The sequence below is a fragment of the Mustelus asterias genome, chromosome X (genome assembly GCF_964213995.1).
Source record: "Mustelus asterias chromosome X, sMusAst1.hap1.1, whole genome shotgun sequence".
Taxonomy (NCBI): Eukaryota; Metazoa; Chordata; class Chondrichthyes; order Carcharhiniformes; family Triakidae; genus Mustelus; species Mustelus asterias.
The window spans coordinates 6908101-6928621 of NC_135834.1; the positions used below are offsets into that span (position 1 = coordinate 6908101).

Below are 20521 nucleotides of genomic sequence, written 5' to 3' on the forward strand. Positions count from 1 at the left end.
CCAATCAAGTCCTCTCCGACCAAACAACCTAAGTTTATGGAGCTCACATCCCAAAATAGTCGTGGAACAGGTGACTTTGAAAGTGTTGTAACCGTTGCTGTGTCGGCCAATGCAGCAACCATTTTGCACGCGGCAAACTCCCGCAAAAAACAGTAGTCTGATTGGCCAGTTTTGATCTATTTTTTGTTGTGGGAGGAATGTTGGCCAGGAGGCGCTGATCAACTCAGTGCTTTTTGGTGAATTAAGCTGGTGGGGGGTCCCCCCCAAGGGCACTGAGTGTGGCCCAGGCACTCAGGATTTTGGCTAATCGTCTCATCTGAAGGTTGCCCCTCCAGTCGGGTGAAACTTCCTCCAGGGTATCTGCTGAAGTGCCAGGTCAGGTGGTGCGGTCAAATTGTGTTCGGGTGCTTTGGGCTTACAATATTCTTTCTTTTTTTCCGAATAAAGTATATTTTTGCAACAAAAATAAAATAATTTTTGCACTGAGACAGAACCGCCAACCAAGCTGGTGCCATGGGAATGAATGCCCACATACGCATTGCTCATGGGCCGAGATTCTCCAGCCTCTCAGCCGCGTGTTTCCCGCCAGCGGGAGGTGGCGCATTGTTTGCTGGCGGCGGGATTCTCCAGTCCTGCCGCTGTCAATGGGAGTTCCCATTGACGTCAACCCACACCGGTGGGAAACCCGCGGACTGGAGGGGGGTGCACTGCCGGCAGGACTGGAGAATCCCGCCGGCGTGAATGGCCGGAGAATTCCGGCCACGGTGTCGACATGGCTGACTGCTTTCGAAACACTGGCAAAACGACAGCAAAGGAACTCTTTCAACCCTACACCCATCAGCCGCAGTGCCCAGCTTTCCTGTGGAGGGCGCTAGAGTCCCCAGTGTGCGTGATCACCCAGATGTGGGAGTTTGTGATCTGAGGGTAGACCCTCTCCGGTTTCAGAGTTGCGCATCTTATTGAGTTACGTTCGAGCAGTACCCCACCACCGGGAGAACTAAACGTGGAGGCGATTTGCACCTCAAGGGCAAAGGCCTATTTCCATTTGGAATGCTTCCTGGTTGAAGGAGTTGGGGGCGAAGTGCCAAAACCCGGGTGCGGATGGAGCCAGCCTTTTGAAGCAACACCATCGGATGGGATGGAGGCGATACTTTACTCACCACTTGACCACTCTATTGTATGTTGGTCATGATGGAACCCCTGCCTCCCCCCCCCGCCCCCAGGACATCAGTGAGGAGCGGTGATGGTGATGGGTAACAAGGTACCCACCTAGGCATTGGCACCGAGACAAGGAGTGGGGGCGGCACTTGTTTCCTTCCCACCTGCCGTTGGACACGACGCCCAGATGCGTGGCACGAAATTCCAGTTTGTCTTGCTCACGTTGCGGCACTGCCATTTTTTTTACTGCGTTCCAAGAAATACCGCAAGGAACGGCGCCAAATAAATAATGCCTGACGCAAATTTAAATCCAAGGCCACAGACTTTTTTATTTATTTACGTGTTGCGGGTCTGATTCTCGTGAACAGACAGTGGACTCCGTGTTTTCAACACGCAATGCCTCCGTGTTCCCTTTGAATTCCTCCAGCGCCTTATCCTTGCCTCTCTGCACTTAACGTCCAGTGAAAAGCCCTCCAAGCTTCTGCAAGCAAAGACGGCAGCCATTTTGCGCTAAGCACGACGCACAACATCGGAGTGTCAGCCTGACTTGCAGGCTCCATCTCTGGACTGAGGCCTACGACGATGAGGCTCTGTTGCTATCAGCTAGGTCTAGCTGGCAGGTTTAAAACTGCAGGAGTCAATTTAAGATGCCAGGGAAGAGTTGACATGGCGCGACTCCTGCCCTGGCCTGAACAGGAGGCTGATTTGGAGAGTTAGCCCGATTCCCCCTCGCTCTGCCCTCCTCTCTATTGAAGCAGAGAGCTCTATCTCTGCAAGGAAAGCAACTTTCAGTGGAATTTTTCTTTTAACTGGCTACGTTTACTCCTTTTTAGGTGCAATCTTCTCAAAAATTAGCATACAAAATGTCAGTTGAACTAACTCCTCAGAGGCCGGTGTCACCAGATGCCTTTTATTTACAAACCCTATTCCATTCCTAAGAGTGTTTCAGGTACAAAGTCAGTGGGCGAGAGTTTCCAGGCTCCCAGGCCGCATGTTTCCCACCAGCCGGGGGTGGAGCGTTGTTTGCCAGCGGCGGGATTCTCCAGTCCCACCGCTGTGAATGGGAATTCCCATTGACGTCACGGGAAACCCGTGGGCGGGGGTGCCCTGCCGGCTGGGCTGGGCAATTCCAGCAAGAATCCAGAGTGTCAGTCGCCCTGACTCTCCTCAATATATATACACACAGGTGAGACTACCTGATTGGACAGACAACCATTCCCTCAATCAAGGAGCTCATACTCCAAGAGGCTCATGGGCCTTATTGAGGTCATCACGCCGGCAACGGCAAAGCCTTTCATCTTAAAACGGTTAAAGAGTGGGCGTCGCTGAAGGGCAGTATGTGACCAATCGCGTCCATCGTTACAGTCATGTGTTCTCTTTGTCCATTGCAGTCCTTGGGTTCACAATTGAGGCGGATTCCGTGGAGATTGAGGGACAGCGGAGAAGACCCCCCCGGGTGTCCTTCCTGAAGAGGAAGCCAAGTGACCCCGAGACCCAATACACCGGCGAGGTGGTCCTGCGAAGGCAAACTGAATCTAACTGCATCAACGTCACAATGAAGTTACAGGTACGGCCAAAAGTTCCTGCTCACCTGAGCTGCAGAAATCCGTTTATGGAAAGCAGGACGTGCGGGGGTTGCCTTGTGTATTGGTGATTAGATTTGATTTATTATTGTCACATGTACTGGGATACAGTGAAAAGTATTGTTTCTTGCGCGCTATACAGACAAAACATACCGTTCATAGAGTACATAGGGGAGAAGGAAAGGAGAGAGTGCAGAATGTAGTGTTACAGTCATAGCTAGGGTGTAGAGAAAGATCAACTTAATGCAAGTAGGTCCATTGAAAAGTCTGACAGCAGCAGGGAAGAAGCTGTTCTTGAGTCGGTTGGCGTGTGACCTCAGAGTTTTGTATCTTTTTCCCGACGGAAGAAGGTGGAAGAGAGAATGTCCGGGGTGCGTGGGGTCCTTAATTATGCTGGCTGCTTTTCCGAGGCAGCGGGAAGTGTAGACGGAGTAAATGGATGGGATGGTTTGCGTGATGGATTGGGCTACATTCATGACCCTTTGTAGTTCCTTGCGGTCTTGGGCAGAACAGGAACCGTACCAAGCTGTGATACAACCAGAAAGAATGCTTTCTATGGCGCATCTGTAAATATTGGTGAGAGTCGTAGCTGACATGCCAAATTTCCTCAGCTTCCTGAGAAGGTAGAGGCGTTGGTGGGGCTTTCTTAACTATAGTGTCAGCATGGGGGGACCAGGATAGGTTGTTGGTGATCTGGACACCGAGAAACTGTGCAGTGCATGTTCAGTCTTTTTTTTGTCTGGGAAGGAGAGAAGGCCTCAGCTTCAGTTAATGACACCAAAATTGGTAGGGTGGTCCTAATAGTGAGGAAGAAGATTGCAGGTCACAGGAAGATATAGACAGATTGGTCAGATGGGCAGAGCAATGGCAGATAAGTGCAAGGTAATGCACTTTGGAAGAAGTAACAAGACAAGGGAGTATTTAATGAATGGCAGGACACTAGGAAGCTCAGAGGAACAGATGGATCTTGGGATACTTATTCACAGATCCCTGAAGGTAACAGAGCAGGTGGATAGGGTAGTTAAGAAGGCATATGGGACACTTGTTTTTATCAGTTGTGGTGTCGAGTATAAGAGCAGGGAGGTCATATTGAAGCTGTACAGAGCGTTGGTTGGGCCACAGCTGTTGTACCGTGTGCAGTTCTGGTCACCTCACTATAGGAAGAATGTGATTACACTGGAGGGAGTACAGAGGAGATTCACCAGGATGTTGCCTGGGATGGAGTATTTGAGCGATAAGGAGAGACTGGATAGGCTTGGATTGTTTTCTCTAGAGCAGGGAAGGCTGAGGGGGGACATGATTGAGGTGAATAAGATTATGAGGGGAATGGAGAGGGTGAGCAGGGAGCAGCTGTTCCCCTTGGTTGAGGGGTCAGTCACGAGGGGGATAGTTTTAGGGTGAGGGGGGAGGAGATTCAAAGGGGATTTGAGAAAAACCTTCTTCACTCAGAGGGTGGTGGGAATCTGGAATGCGCTGCCTGGGAAGGTAGTGGAGGCTGGAGACCTTACAACCTTTGGATGAGCGCTTGAAATATCAGAACATTCAAGGATATGGGGACAGGAAAATGGGATTAGCGCGACTTTAGTGGTAGTTATTGTCGGTGCAGACTCGATGGGCCGAAGGGTCTTTTCTGCGCTGTATGACTCTCTGACCTCCCATGTTCATGTGTCGTATTGCAGAGGACAGGAAAGTGCCCAACCCACCCCCCCCCCCCGCCCCACACTGGGTAGCAGCTGAAGATTACTGGGCATAAGCCGGTGTGTTAAGAAGCGGAAAAGCCCGTGGTTGACTCTGGATCGCCCCTCTGGAAGGGCCGGGCAAGCCACTCAAAGTTCAAAGGTCAAATCAGGGCCGGGCAAACCACTCAAAGTTCAAAGGTCAAATCAGGGCCGGGCAAGCCACTCAAAGTTCAAAGGTCAAATCAGGGCCGGGCAAGCCACTCAAAGGTCAAATCAGGGACAGGCAAGCCACTCAAAGTTCAAAGGTTAAATCAGGGACAGGCAACGCACGCTGGCCATGCCAGCGCCACCCACACCCAGGAAGGAAGAAAGAGGAAAGCTGGTGACGACCTGCTCCTTTTGTTTGACAGGCCAACATCAGGGACAAACTGCGGCCCATTCCAGTGACGCTAACTTACGTGATCAAGGAAGTCAGGCGCAAGAAGAAGCAGGCCGAACGGCAACTGGCCCACCTCATGCCCGTCTTAAACGCTCACATTGCCAACATCTTCAGGGAAGAGGTAAGGTGACCTCGCTCTTCTCCATAGACCTGCGCAAGGCTGCCAATGAGATTTCAAGTCATTACGGGAAATCAAAAATAGGTTCACTGGATTCATTTGTAGATTTTTTTTCTCCCCATTGTTCAATTTGAGAATGGGCCGAATGGCCATTTTGTGATCCATCTTAGCATTGCAGCCTTCAACACAACTATGGGCTCTTAAGAAAGAAAGACTTGCATTTATGTATAGCACTCTTTGCAATGTCAAGACATCCCCAAAGCACCTCACGGCCAGTGAAGCACTTTTTGAATGGACAGTCACTGATTGTATGGTCCCACAAGCAGCAATGTGATAATGAGCCCGATACTCTGTATTTGTGATGCTGATTGAGGGTTAAGCACAGGTCGGGACACCAGGGAGAACTCTCCCACTCTCTCCTTCACTAAGTACCACAAGATCTTTTAGATGACCTAAAGAGGGCAGATGGTTTGATGTCTCATCAGCTCTCCCTTAGCACTACACTGGAGCGTCAGCCTTGATTTGAGAGCTCGGGAATGGCTCTTGAACCCCCAACCTGTTGACTCCGAAGCCAGAATACTGTCCTCAGAGCCATGATGGGCGATGGCACAGTGGTTAGCACTACTGCCTCACAGCACCAGGGATCCGGGTTCAATTCCGGCCTTGGGTCATTGTCTGTGTGGAGTTTGCACGTTCTCCCCGTGTTTGCATGGGTTTCCTCCGGGTGCTCCAGTTTCTTCCCAGAGTTAGGTGGATTGGCCATGCTAAATTGTCCCTTAGTGTCCAAAGATGTGTAGGTTAGGTGGATTGGCCATGCTAAATTGCCCCTTAGTGTCCAAAGATGTGCAGGTTAGGTGGATTGGCCATGCTAAATTGCCCCTTAGTGTCCAAAGATGTGCAGGTTAGGTGGATTGGCCATGCTAAATTGCCCCTTAGTGTCCAAAGATGTGCAGGTTAGGTGGATTGGCCATGCTAAATTGTCCCTTAGTGTTCAAAGATGTGTAGCTTAGGTGGATTAGCCATAATAAATTGCTCCTTAGTGTCCAAAGATGCGTAGGTTAGGTGGATTGGCCATGCTTAATTGTCCCTGAGTGTCCAAAGATGTGTAGGTTAGGTGGATTGGCCATGCTAAATTGTTCCTTCGTGTCCAAAGATGTGTGGGTTATGTGTATTGGCCATGCTAAATTATCAGGAGGATTAGCAGATGAAATATGTGAGGTTGCAACGATAGGGCCTGAGTGGGATTGTGGTCGGTGCAGACTCAATGGGCTGAATGGCCTCCTTCTGCACTGTAGGGATTCTATGACTGATGTAGGCTGAAGAAATATTTGAATGGTCATCAGTGAAACTGTACTTTACTGACCGGTCTCCTGTTGTCTTTGTTCAGGTGAACTTTCTGAGGGAGGGCTGTGGACCTGATAAGATTTGTCAGAGTAACCTGCAGATGGCATATAGTTTCGGTGCCAAGAATGATACGGACTCATTCCAGCCTTTGCCATAGTGCGTATAATTTATTTTATTACTATGGGAGAGATTCCTATCTCCAGCTATATGTTGTAAAGAACTTGTGTATAACAGACGTCTTATTGGTTTCACATTTTGTATTTGTGGGGCATGGGCACCACTGGCAAGGCCAGCTTTTGTTACCCATCCCTAATTGCCCCTGAACTAAGTGGCTTGTTCAACCATTTCAGAGGGCATTTAAGAGTCAATCACATTGCTGTGGCTCTGGAGTCCCATGTAGGCCAGACCGGGTAAGGATGGCAGATTTCCTTCCCTAAAGGACATTAGTGACCCAGATGGGTTTTTCCGACAATCGACGATAGTTGTCATGGTCACCGTTATTGCGACTGGCTTTTCAATTCCAGATTTATTCATTGAATTGAAATTCCACCAGCTGCCATGGTGGGATTTGAACCCGTGTCCCCCAGAGCATTAGCCCAATCCATCACGCAAACCAGCCTCCCATCCATTGACTCTGTCTACACTTCCCGCTGCCTCAGAAAGCAGGCAGCATAATTAAGGATCCCACGCACCCCGGACATTCTCTCTTCCACCTTCTTCCGCCGGGAAAAAGATACAAAAGTCTGAGGTCACGTACCAACCGACTCAAGAACAGCTTCTTCCCTGCTGCTGTCAGACTTTTGAATGGACTTACCTTGCATTAAGTTGATCTTTCTCTACACCCTTGCTATGACTGTAACACTACATTCTGCACTCTCTCCTTTCCTTATGTACGGTATGCTTTGTATAGCGTTCAAGAAACAATATTTTTCACTAATATACTAATACACGTGACAATAATAAATCAAATCAAATCAGCCTGGGCCCTTGGATTACGAGTCCAATGATCTTAAAATGAAGCCAACAATCTCCTGTAACTGACTATCAGACTTTCCCCATGGAAACATTCTGTTGTTCACTTTTGTTCAAGCCATTGGAGATTTGGGAAGGATGTCTTTATTGGGAGCTTTGGCCAGTATCACACTTACCCTCAATAATTTGTTGCCTTATTCATTTGTTCAGTTTATTCGCTGTCCAGACAAGATGGATGCATGCTCAGTCGTGGAGTCGTGTGTTAATCTGGTTTGGCAGTTTATGGGGTGGCGATGGCCTAGTGGTATTATCACTAGACTATTAATCCAGAAACTCAGCTAATGTTCTGGGGGACCCGGGTTCGAATCCCGCCACAGCAGATGGTGGAATTTGAGTTCAACAAAAAATATCTGGAATTAAGAATCGACTGAACATGACATTAGTGGGTCCTAATAGTCTAGCGATAATACCACTAGGCCATTGCCTCTCCCTACACGAAGGTTGGGGATTGTGTCAGTTAGTTCTGATTCTGCACTTTGATCATTGCAGCGACGAACGGGGACGGCAGGTGTTTTCCCTGAGCAACCAGAAAGACATCGCTTTGAGGATCATTGTCACCAACTTGCCATCAGATCCCAACGACCCGAAGAAAGATGGAGATGATGCTCATGAGGCGGTTCTGATCGCTGACTTCCCAGACACACTCTCCTTCTCTAGCTTCCGTTCACCTCAGGTACGGGAAACAAATACAAGCTTCCTCCAGCGACTGGAAAAAAAAAGTTGGCAATTTATTTTACATAAATTATTTAGCGTTATTATCTCAAAGATTTCAGCTAACAGACATTACAAAGCAATCTTAAATTTAAAAAATCAGATTCAAATGCTGAGCCTTTCTGATCTGCAGCTGAATTTTGCCATCACTTTGTCACTCGATTGACCAAAATATAGCAATTGAACTCTGAATGACCTCAACTTGTGATTTTTCAGCTTTGTTGCCTGAAAGGGACATAGATCCACCTGGGCCGAACCTACACATCTTTGGACACTAAGGGACAATTTAGCATGGCCAATCCACCGAACCCACACATCTTTGGACGCAAAGGGATAATTTAGCATGGCCAATCCACCTAACCTGTGCATCTTTGGACACTAGTCTTAAAGTTTATTTATTAGTGTCACAAGTAGGCTTACATCAGCACTGCAATGAAGTTACTGTCAAAATCCCCTAGTAACCACACTCCTGTTCGGGTACACTAAGGGAGAATTTAGCATGGCCAATCTATCTAACCAGCACGTCATTGGACACTAAGGGGCAATTTAGCATGGCCAATCTATCTAACCAGCACGTCATTGGACACTAAGGGGCAATTAACATGGCCAATCCCCCTAACCTACACATCTTTGGACACTAAGGGACAATTTAGCTTGGCCAATCCACCTAACCTAGACATCTTTGGACACTAAGTGGCAATTTAGCGTGGCCAATCCACCTAACTTGCATATCATTGGACACTAAGTGCCAATTTAGCATGGCCAATCCACCTAACCTCCATATCTTTGGACACTAAGGGGCAATTTAGCATGGCCAATCCACTAACCTATACATCTTTGGACACTAAGGGGCCATTAGCATGGCCAATTCCCCTAACCTACACATCTTTGGACACTAAGGGGAAATTTAGCATGGCCAATCCACCTAACCTAGACATCTTTGGACACTAAGGGGCAATTTAGCATGGCCAATCCACCTAACCTGCACATCTTTGGACACTAAGTGGCAATTTAGCATGGCCAATCCACCTAACCTACACATCTTTGGACACTAAGGGGCAATTTAGCATGGCCAATCCACCTAACCTGCACATCTTTGGACACTAAGGGGCAATTTAGCATGGCCAATCCACCTAACCTACACATCTTTGGACACTAAGGGGCAATTTAGCATGGCTAATCCACCTAACCTACATATCCTTGGACACTAAGGGACAATTTAGCACGGCCAATCCACCTAGCCTACATATCCTTGGACACTAAGGGACAATTTAGCACGGCCAATCCACCTAGCCTACACATCTTTGGACACTAAGGGGCAATTTAGCATGGCCAATCCACCTAACCTACACATCTTTGGACACTAAGGGGCAATTTAGCATGGCCAATCCACCTAACCTACACATCTTTGGACACTAAGGGACAATTTAGCATGGCCAATCCACCTAACCTACACATCTTTGGACACTAAGGGGCAATTTAGCATGGCCAATCCACCTAACCTACACATCTTTGGACACTAAGGGGCAATTTAGCATGGCCAATCCACCTAACCTACACATGTTTGGACACTAAGGGGCAATTTAGCATGGCCAATCCACCTAACCTACACATGTTTGGACACTAAGGGGCAATTTAGCATGGCCAATCCACCTAACCTACACATCTTTGGACATTACGGGAAATGTTCAGACTGGGCACAGACAGTGACCCAAGCCTCACCCATCTCTGTCCTAAAAGGATGACCCCTAATTTTAAACCAGTGCCCCTGAGTTCTCTACTCCCCCACAAGAGGAAACATCCTTCCCACTTCCACCTTGTTAAGACTGTTCAGGATCTTAGATACTTCAATCTAGAGAGGCATGGTGGCACAGTGGTTAGCACTGCTGCCTCACAGTGCCAGGGACCCGGGTTCAATTCCAGCCTTGGGTCACTGTCTGTGTGGAGTCTGCACATTCTCCCCATGTCCGTGTGGGTTTTCCTCCGGGTGCTCCAGTTTCCTCCCACAGTCCAAAGATGTGCAGGTTGGTGGATTAGCCATGCTAAATTGCCCCTTAGTGTCTGTGATGCATAGGTTAGAGGGATTAGCAGGGTAAATATGTGGGGTTACGGGGATCGGGCGAGGGTGGGATTGTGGTCAGTGCAGGCTCGATGGGCGGAATGGCCTCCTTCTGCACTGTAGGGTTTCTATGATTCCGTGATTCTAGTCACCCCCTGACTCTTCTAAACTCCAGTGGAAACAAGCCCTCAGTGGAGGAGATCCAAGCGAGCGGGTACTGAAATTCCTGTCTCCCAGTCACGGAGGGACAAGAGATGAGTGCCTGTTCAGGGTGACTAGTCAAATCTCACAGTCGAATGCATTTCTGTCTCATCCTCCAGGACAAGACTGTGGTCTGCACCGCAAATACCAACGGATCGCAGGCTGAATGTGAATTAGGAAACCCAATGAAACGTGGCGCTGAGGTATGTGGTTAAATTCTCCCAGCATCAGGTGCAGTCTGGACAGAGGAACATCGAAACTAGAAGCAGGAGGAGGCCATTCGGCCCTTCGAGCCTGCTCCGCCATTCATCATGATCATGGCTGATCATCAAATTCAATATCCTGATCCCCCCCCTTCTCCCCATATCCCTCGATTCCTTTAGCCCCAAGAGCGAGATCTAATTTCTTCTTGAAATCAGGCAATGTTTTGGCCTCAACTACTTTCTGTGGGAGTGAATTCCACACATTCACCACCCTCTGGGTGAAGAAATTTCTCCTCACCTCGGTTCTAAAAGGTTTACCCCTTATCCTCAAAGTATGACCCCTAGTTCTGGACTCCCCCACCATCGGGAACATTCTTTCTGAATCTACCCTGTCTAATCCTGTTATAATTTTATAAGTTTCTATGAGATCCCCTCTCACTCTTCTAAACTCCAGTGAATATAATCCTAACCGAGTCAGTATCTCCTCATATGACAGACCTGCCATCCCAGGAATCAGCCTGGTAAACCTTCGCTGCGCTCCCTCTATAGCAAGGACATCCTTCCTCAGATAAGGACACCAAAACTGCACACATCCCAATGCACAGCGCAGTCTGTATCCATCCAAGTTACGCAGTTGACAGGATGGAGTGAGGCCATTTGGCCCAAGTGATCCATGCTGGCGTCTGCACCTCCTGAACGCGGCTCCTGGTGCATCTCGCCGACCGGCGTCTTTGAATCTCGGCGCTGCGGATGGGCCGAATGCACTCCGCTTCCTCCTGTTTTCTTCACACTCTCCAACCTGAGGAAAGATTCGAGACCGATAGACTTGCATTTCTGTAGCGCCTTTCACAGCTCCAGGACATCCCAGAGTGCTTTGCACCCAATGAGCCTCAGGGCGTTGTCACCATTTGTAATGTGGAGACCGCAGCAGCCAAATTGTGCACAGCGCGATCCCACAAACCGCAATGAGGGACTGATTAGGTCAACATTTTGAATGATGTTGTTTGAAGGATCAATATTGACCAATCCCCTCTCACAATAGTGCGAGGTGACTTTATTTTGAGGCCTAGCTGACAGGGGAGACTGTGCCTTTAACATCCTGGTCTGGAAGGTGTGCCTCTGACAGTGCAGCACTCCCTCACTGACAGCTCACTGACAGAGAATTGAGTCATCCTTATTCAGGCAGTTGCAGATGAGTGTGAGAGATTGAGACTGCAGATAATTCCCTCAGAACGCGCAATGAAACACCCACAGTGTTCACATTTACAGCTGATTAGCAAATCCCACATTTCACATCTCTTCCTTTGATTCGAAAGCAGCTTGTACGTGGAATGACACGTGAATAACCGATTTGAAGTATTTCAGATGATGAAATCTCTGCTCCGATAATTTAACATGTGCCAAGTCCCATTTCCATATCACCCCCCGCCCTCGGTGCTCACTGACTAACACTGGCTCCAGAACTGGCATCACACCATGTTTCAAATAACTCTCCTTGTTTTCAAATCTGTCCATAGACTCACCCCTCCCTATCTCTGTAACCTCCTCCAGCCCCGACACCCCTCCCTATCTCTGTAACCTCCTCCAGCCCCGACACCCCTCCCTATCTCTGTAACCTCCTCCAGCCCCGACACCTCTCCCTATCTCTGTAACCTCCTCCAGCCCCCTACACCCCTCCCTATCTCTGTAACGTCCTCCAGCCCCTACAGCCCTCCCTATCTCTGTAACCTCCTCCAGCCCCCTACACCTCTCCCTATCTCTGTAACCGCCTCCAGCCCCTACACCTCTCCCTATCTCTGTAACCTCCTCCAGCCCCTACACCCCTCCCTATCACTGTAACCCACTCCAGCCCCTACACCCCTCCCTATCTCTGTAACCCCCTCCAGCCCCTACATTCCCTCCCTATCTCTGTAACCTCCTCCAGCCTCGACACCCCTCCCTATCTCTGTAACCTTTTCCAGCTCCACACCCCTCCCTATCTCTGTAACCTCCTCCAGCCCCGACACCTCTCCCTATCTCTGTAACCTCCTCCAGCCCCGACACCCCTCCCTATCTCTGTAACCTCCTCCAGCTCCTACACCCCTCCCTATCTCTGTAACCTCCTCCAGCCCCGACACCCCTCCCTATCTCTGTAACCTCCTCCAGCCCCTACACCCCTCCCTATCTCTGTAACCTCCTCCAGCCCCGACACCCCTCCCTATCTCTGTAACCTCCTCCAGCCCCGACACCTCTCCCTATCTCTGTAACCTCCTCCAGCTCCTACACCCCTCCCTATCTCTGTAACCTCCTCCAGCCCCGACACCTCTCCCTATCTCTGTAACCTCCTCCAGCCCCTACACCCCTCCCTATCTCTGTAACCTCCTCCAGCCCCTACACCTCTCCCTATCACTGTAACCGCCTCCAGCCCCTACACCTCTCCCTATCTCTGTAACCTCCTCCAGCCCCTACACCCCTCCCTATCACTGTAACCCACTCCAGCCCCTACACCCCTCCCTATCTCTGTAACCCCCTCCAGCCCCTACATTCCCTCCCTATCTCTGTAACCTCCTCCAGCCTCGACACCCCTCCCTATCTCTGTAACCTCTTCCAGCTCCACACCCCTCCCTATCTCTGTAACCTCCTCCAGCCCCTACACCTCTCCCTATCTCAGTAACCCCCTCCAGCCCCTACACCCCTCCCTATCTCTGCAACCTCCTCCCGCCCCTACACCTCCTCCCTATCTCTGTAACCTCCTCCAGCCCCCTACACTCCTCCCTAACCCTGTAACCTCCTCCAGCCCCTACATCCCCTCCCCATCCCTGTAACCTTCTCCAGCCCCTACAGCTCAAATCTCTGTAACAGATGGGAACAGTGTAGAGGGAGCTTTACTCTGTATTAACCCCGTGCTGTACCTGTCCTGGGAGTGTTTGATGGGGGACAGTGTAGAGGGAGCTTTACTCTGTATCTAACCCCGTGCTGTACCTGTCCTGGGAGTGTTTGATGGGTGACAGTGCAGAGGGAGCTTTACTCTGTATCTAACCCTGTGCTGTACCTGTCCTGGGAGTGTTTGATGGGGACAGTGTGGAGGGAGCTTTACTCTGTATCTAACCCCGTACTGTACCTGTCCTGGGAGTGTTTGATGGGGACAGTGCAGAGGGAGCTTTACTCTGTATCTAACCCGTGTTGTACCTGTCCTGGGAGTGTTTGATGGGGGACAGTGTAGAGGGAGCTTTACTCTGTATTAACCCCGTGCTGTAACTGTCCTGGGAGTGTTTGATGGGGACAGTGTAGAGGGAGCTTTACCCTGTATCTAACCCCGTGCTGTACCTGTCCTGGGAGTGTTTGATGGGGACAGTGTAGGGGGAGCTTTACTCTGTATCTAACCCCGTGCTGTACCTGTCCTGGGAGTGTTTGATGCGGACGGTGTGGAGGGAGCTTTACTCTGTATCTAACCCCGTGCTGTACCTGTCCTGGGAGTGTTTGATGGGGACAGTGTAGAGGGAGCTTTACTCTGTATCTAACCCCGTGCTGTACCTGTCCTGGGAGTGTTTGATGGGGACAGTGAAGAGGGAGCTTTACTCTGTATTAACCCCGTGCTGTACCTGTCCTGGGAGTGTTTGATGGGGACAGTGTAGAGGGAGCTTTACTCTGTATTAACCCCGTGCTGTACCTGTCCTGGGAGTGTTTGATGGGGACAGTGTAGAGGGAGCTTTACCCTGTATCTAACCCCGTGCTGTACCTGTCCTGGGAGTGTTTGATGGGGACAGTGTAGAGGGAGCTTTACTCTGTATCTAACCCCGTGCTGTACCTGTCCTGGGAGTGTTTGATGGGGACAGTGTAGAGGGAGCTTTACTCTGTATCTAACCCCGTGCTGTACCTGTCCTGGGAGTGTTTGATGGGGACAGTGTAGAGGGAGCTTTGCTCTGTATCTAACCCCGTGCTGTACCTGTCCTGGGAGTGTTTGATGCGGACGGTGTGGAGGGAGCTTTACTCTGTATCTAACCCCGTGCTGTACCTGTCCTGGGAGTGTTTGATGGGGACAGTGTAGGGGGTGCTTTACTCTGTATCTAACCCCGTGCTGTACCTGTCCTGGGAGTGTTTGATGGGGGACAGTGTGGAGGGAGCTTTACTCTGTCTCTAACCCCGTGCTGTACCTGTCCTGGGAGTGTTTGATGGGGGACAGTGTAGAGGGAGCTTTACTCTGTATCTAACCCCGTGCTGTACCTGTCCTGGGAGTGTTTGATGGGGGACAGTGTAGAGGGAGCTTTACTCTGTATCGAACCCCGTGCTGTCCCTGTCCTGGGAGTGTTTGATGGGGGACAGTGTGGAGGGAGCTTTACTCTGTATCGAACCCCGTGCTGTCCCTGTCCTGGGAGTGTTTGATGGGGGACAGTGTGGAGGGAGCTTTACTCTGTATCTAACCCCGTGCTGTTCCTGTCCTGGGAGTGTTTGATGGGGACAGTGTAGAGGGAGCTTTACTCTGTATCTAACCCCGTGCTGTACCTGTCGTGGGAGTGTTTGATGGGGACAGTGGAGAGGGAGCTTTACTCTGTATCTAACCCCGTGCTGTCCCTGTCCTGGGAGTGTTTGATGGGGGACAGTGTGGAGGGAGCTTTACTCTGTATCTAACCCCGTGCTGTACCTGTCCTGGGAGTGTTTGATGGGGACAGTGTAGAGGGAGCTTTACTCTGTATCTAACCCCGTGCTGTACCTGTCCTGGGAGTGTTTGATGGTGACAGTGTAGACGGAGCTTTACTCTGTATCTAACCCCGTGCTGTACCTGTCCTGGGTGTGTTTGATGGGGGACAGTGTAGAGGGAGCTTTACTCTGTATCTAACCCCGTGCTGTACCTGTCCTGGGAGTGTTTGATGGGGGACAGTGTAGAGGGAGCTTTACTCTGTATCTAACCCCGTGCTGTACCTGTCCTGGGAGTGTTTGATGGGGGACAGTGTAGAGGGAGCTTTACTCTGTATCTAACCCTGTGCTGTACCTGTCCTGGGAGTGTTTGATGGGGGGACAGTGTAGAGGGAGCTTTACTCTGTATCTAACCCCGTGCTGTAACTGTCCTGGGTGTGTTTGATGGTGACAGTGTAGAGGGAGCTTTACTCTGTATCTAACCCCGTGCTGTAACTGTCCTGGGTGTGTTTGATGGTGACAGTGTAGAGGGAGCTTTACTCTGTATCTAACCCCGTGCTGTAACTGTCCTGGGAGTGTTTGATGGGGACAGTGTAGAGGGAGCTTTACTCTGTATCTAACCCCGTGCTGTACCTGTCCTGGGAGTGTTTGATGGGGACAGTGGAGAGGGAGCTTTACTCTGTATCTAACCCCGTGCTGTACCTGTCCTGGGAGTGTTTGATGGGGACAGTGTAGAGGGAGCTTTACTCTGTATCTAACCCCGTGCTGTAGCTGTCCTGTTTGATAGGGATCGGTGTATTTATTCCGTGATGGCTGTGTTCAGATTTCCGATCTGCAGTGGGGTCAGTATTCTGCATCATACAGTTGTTCTGACTGTGGACACTTTGTTTGACAGGTCACTTTTTACCTGATGTTAAGCACTTCCAGGATCACCATTGAAACGACAACTCTGCCAGTCTTACTTCAGCTATCAACGTGAGTGGCATTTCAGACGGAAACGTAACAGAACCGCCTCTGCGGAATGGGATTTTTTTATATCACTCACCTTCACCCCGTGTCTCAGCTGCTGAAACCCTCATTCATCCCTTCACTACCTCCAGACTCGACTATTCCAACTCACTCCCGGCTGCTCCCCCACATTCTACTTTTCGTATGATTGAGGTTATTCAAAGCCCTGCTGCCCGTAACCTCCTACACCCCCTCCCTATCTCTGTAACCTCCTCCAGCCCCTACACCCCCTCCCTATCTCTGTAACCTCCTCCAGCCCCTACACCCCCTCCCTATCTCTGTAACCTCCTCCAGCCCCTACACCCCCTCCCTATCTCTGTAACCTCCTCCAGCCCCTACACCCCTCCCTATCTCTGTAACCTCCTCCAGCCCCTACACTCCCTCCCTATCTCTGTAACCTCCTCCAGCCCCTACACCCCCTCCCTATCTCTGTAACCTCCTCCAGCCCCTACACCCCCTCCCGATCTCTGTAACCTCCTCCAGCCCCTACACCCCTCCCTATCTCTGTAACCTCCTCCAGCCCCCTACACCCCTTCCCATTTCTGTAACCTCCTCCAGCCTCTACACCCCCTCCCTATCTCTGTAACCTCCTCCAGCCCCTACACCCCTCCCTATCTCTGTAACCTCCTCCAGCCCCTACACCCCCTCCCTATCTCTGTAACCTCCTCCAGCCCCCTACACCCTCTCCCTATCTCTGTAACCTCCTCCAGCCCCACACCCCCTCCCTATCTCTGTAACCTCCTCCAGCCCCTACACCCCTCCCTATCTCTGTAACCTCCTCCAGCCCCTACACCCCTCCCTATCTCTGTAAGCTCCTCCAGCCCCTACACCCCTCCCTATCTCTGTAACCTCCTCCAGCCCCTACACCCCTCCCTATCTCTGTAAGCTCCTCCAGCCCCTACACCCCTCCCTATCTCTGTAACCTCCTCCAGCCCCACACCCCCTCCCTATCTCTGTAACCTCCTCCAGCCCCTACACCCCCTCCCTATCTCTGTAACCTCCTGCAGCCCCTACACCCCTCCCTATCTCTGTAAGCTCCTCCAGCCCCTACACCCCTCCCTATCTCTGTAACCTCCCCCAGCCCCGACACCCCTCCCTATCTCTGTAACCTCCCCTAGTCCCGACACCCCTCCCTATCTCTGTAACCTCCTCCAGCCCCTACACCCTCTCCCTATCTCTGTAACCTCCTCCAGCCCCCTACACCCTTCCCTATCTCTGTAACCTCCTCCAGCCCCTACACCGCTCCCTATCTTTGCAACCTCCTCCAGCCCCTACACCTCCTCCCTATCTCTGTAACCTCCTCCAGCCCCTACACCCCTCCCTATCTCTGCAACCTCCTCCAGCCCCTACACCCCTCCCTATCTCTGCAACCTCCTCCAGCCCCTCCACCCCCTCCCTTTCTCTGTAACCTCCTCCAGCCCCCACATCCCTCCCTATCTCTGTAACCTCCTCCAGCCGCACAACCCTCCCTAACTCTGTAATCTCCAGTCCCTAGTCCCCCTCCCAAATCTCTGCATTCCCCTAATTCCAGCCTTGTGAACATTCCCGATTTTAATCGCTCCGCCAATGGCGGCCGTGCCTTCAGCTGCCTGGGTCCCAAGTTCTCGAGTTCCCTCCCTAAACCTCTCCACCCCTCTCGACCTTCAGCATTACAGTGGCGCAGCGGTTAGCACTGCTGCCTCACAGCGCCAGGGACCCGGGTTCAATTCCCGGCTTGGGTCACTGTTTGTGTGGAGTTTGCACATTCTCCCCGTGTCTGCATGGGTTTCCTCCGGGTGCTCCAGTTTCCTCCCACAGTCCAAAGATGTGCAGGTTAGGTGGATTGGCCATGCTAAATGCGTGGGGTTACGGGGATAGGGCGGGGAAGAGCGCCTGGGTCAGATGTTCTGTCAGAGAGTTGGTGCTGAATGCTTCTTTCGTACTGTCGAGATTCTGTGATTGTCTCAGTATTAGCCTGGGTAACCTGTTCTCTTGACAGTTTCTGTGAGCTGCTGTATATTTTCAGCGTTTACTGTCCTCACGGGGGCTGAGGTGGCTAACTTGCTGCCTTTCACCTGGCGCCTATCCGCTTTACTCCAGGAAGTGCATGAGACTGACTCGCGAACAAGATGGCCTCCCGAGGCTTGGCGCTGACATCTTGCTTCTGTTCGCCATTTCCCCAGTGGCAGCTGGGCTCAGGAGTGGGGAACGGAAAGCCAAATGCCCAGCGCACCACCACCCTCTGGCACCTCACGTTAAGATAGATTTGTGTCATAATCTACAGTGGCACCCTGATGGGCAGGGCATTACCATCCTTTCCCAATGCAACTGTTGATGGTCAATGTAGTACCAGATTGCAGCCAGCAGAGGGGGGCATTGCACTTAGTTCCATGTTGCCTACTTGGACAAGGGCGCCATCTGCTGTGTGCTCTCATCAGCGGTGCTTGTGAGCATGAGATTTTACCTTTATTTGTGCTTACTTCTAATATATTGGCAAAAAATAGGATAGTTTTTGGCTTGGTTGATGACAATGTTGAATTTGTGCTTTCCACACAGCATCAGTGAACAAGCCAACTTGGGCCCAGTCACGGCAAGTGCTGACGTTATGATTGTCCTGCCACTCTCCCTCGCTGGGTAAGCGCTCCCTCCTGACTAACCCATTTCTGCTCAAACCCGGCTTCCCCTTTTACAGAGGGGGGGGCGTCACCTGTTCAAAGACGGGCGGGTCAGAGTTCAGAGGGCAGCAGGTGAGATCCTGGCCTCTGACCTGCAGGGTAAAGTCCGAGCTGCGAGAGCGACGGAGGGCGGAAAATTCCGGCCTCTAAATGTGCCCGCAGGCATGTGTGCTCACATTCGAGTCGTCCAACCCCAATGCCTTGTTAAAACACTGCCACTGTGGAAGAACTTTGATTTGATTTGATTTATTATTGTCACATGTATTGGGATACAGTGAAAAGTATTGTTTCTTGCACGCTATACAGACAAAGCATACCGTTCATAGAGTACATAGGGGAGAAGGAAAGGAGAGGGTGCAGAATATGGTGTTACAGTCATAGCTAGGGTGTAGAGAAAGATCAACTTAATATTTGATTTATTATTGTCACATGTACTGGGATACAGTGAAAAGTATTGTTTCTTGTGCGCTATACAGACAAAGCATACCATTCATAGAGAAGGAAAGGAGAGGGTGCAGAATGTAGTGTTACAGTCACAGCTAGCGTGTAGAGAAAGATCAACTTAATATTTGATTTATTATTGTCACATGTATTGGGATACAGTGAAAAGTATTGTTTCTTGCACGCTATACAGACAAAGCATACCATTCATAGAGAAGGAAAGGCGAGAGTGCAGAATGTCGTGTTACAGTCATAGCTAGGGTGTAGAGAAAGATCAACTTAATGCAAGGTAGGTCCATTCAAAAGTCTGACAGCAGCAGGGAAGAAGCTGTTCTTGAGTCGGTTGGTACGTGACCTCAGACTTTTGTATCTTTTTCCCGACGGAAGAAGGTGGAAGAGAGCATGTGTGAGAACTGCCTGTGAGAAAAGCTTTTGGGGAGTTTAGTGCACGTTGCAACAGGGGAGGCGATGGCGTAGTGGTATTATCGCTCACCTATTAATCCAGAAACTCAGCGAATGTTCTGGGGACCCGGGTTCGAATCCCGCCACGGCAGATGGTGGAATTGGAATTCAATAAAAAATATCTGGAATTAAGAATCTACTGATGAAACCATTGTCGGAAAAACCCATCTGGTTCACTAATATCCCCTTTAGGGAAGGAAATTGACACAGTGGGTTAGCACTGCTGCCTCACAGCGCCAGGGACCCAGGTTCGATTCCAGCCTTGGGTGACTGTCTGTGCAGGGGCTGCACATTCTCCCCGTGTCTGCGTGGGTTTCCTCCGGGTGCTCCGGTTTCCTCCTGCAGTCCAAAGGACGTGCTGGTTAGGTGGATTGGCCATGATAAATTGCCCCTTAATGTCAGGGGAATTAGCAGGGTAAATACATGGGGTTACGGGATAGGGCCTGGGTGGGATTGTTGTCAGTGTGGGTTCGATGGGCTGAATGGCCTCCTTCTGTACTGGAGATTCTATGAAATCTGCCGTCCTTACCCAGTCTGGCCTACATGTGACTCCAGAGCCACAGCAATGTGGTTGACTCTCAACTGCCCTCTGAAATGGCCTAGCGAGACACTCAGTTCAAGGGAGGCTAGGGATGGGCAATAAATGCTGGGCCAGCCAGCGACACCCAAGTCCCACGAATGAATAAAAAGCAATGTATTCCACACAGCCAGTGAAAAGTATTGACGCGTTGGCAGGATCCAATTCCTACCCCATGGATGACCTGGTCTTTGTCTCTGTGGGAGCATGCTGTCCGCGAATTTGTTTCGTGAGTCGG

General features: G+C 50.6%; 1 protein-coding gene across 5 annotated transcripts in view; it reads left to right on the forward strand.

Moving 5' to 3' along the window:
* The window catches only part of LOC144481878 (integrin alpha-7-like), a 211015-nt gene that overhangs the window by 148870 nt on the left and 41624 nt on the right, over positions 1-20521 (forward strand). For all 5 annotated transcript variants that reach the window (XM_078201024.1, XM_078201026.1, XM_078201027.1 and 2 more), the window contains 7 exons: positions 2550-2725; positions 4831-4980; positions 6365-6477; positions 7843-8026; positions 10444-10527; positions 16037-16116; positions 18685-18762. In XM_078201024.1, coding sequence (XP_078057150.1) covers positions 2550-2725; positions 4831-4980; positions 6365-6477; positions 7843-8026; positions 10444-10527; positions 16037-16116; positions 18685-18762 — 865 coding nt within the window. The remainder of the gene's footprint in view (positions 1-2549; positions 2726-4830; positions 4981-6364; positions 6478-7842; positions 8027-10443; positions 10528-16036; positions 16117-18684; positions 18763-20521) is intronic.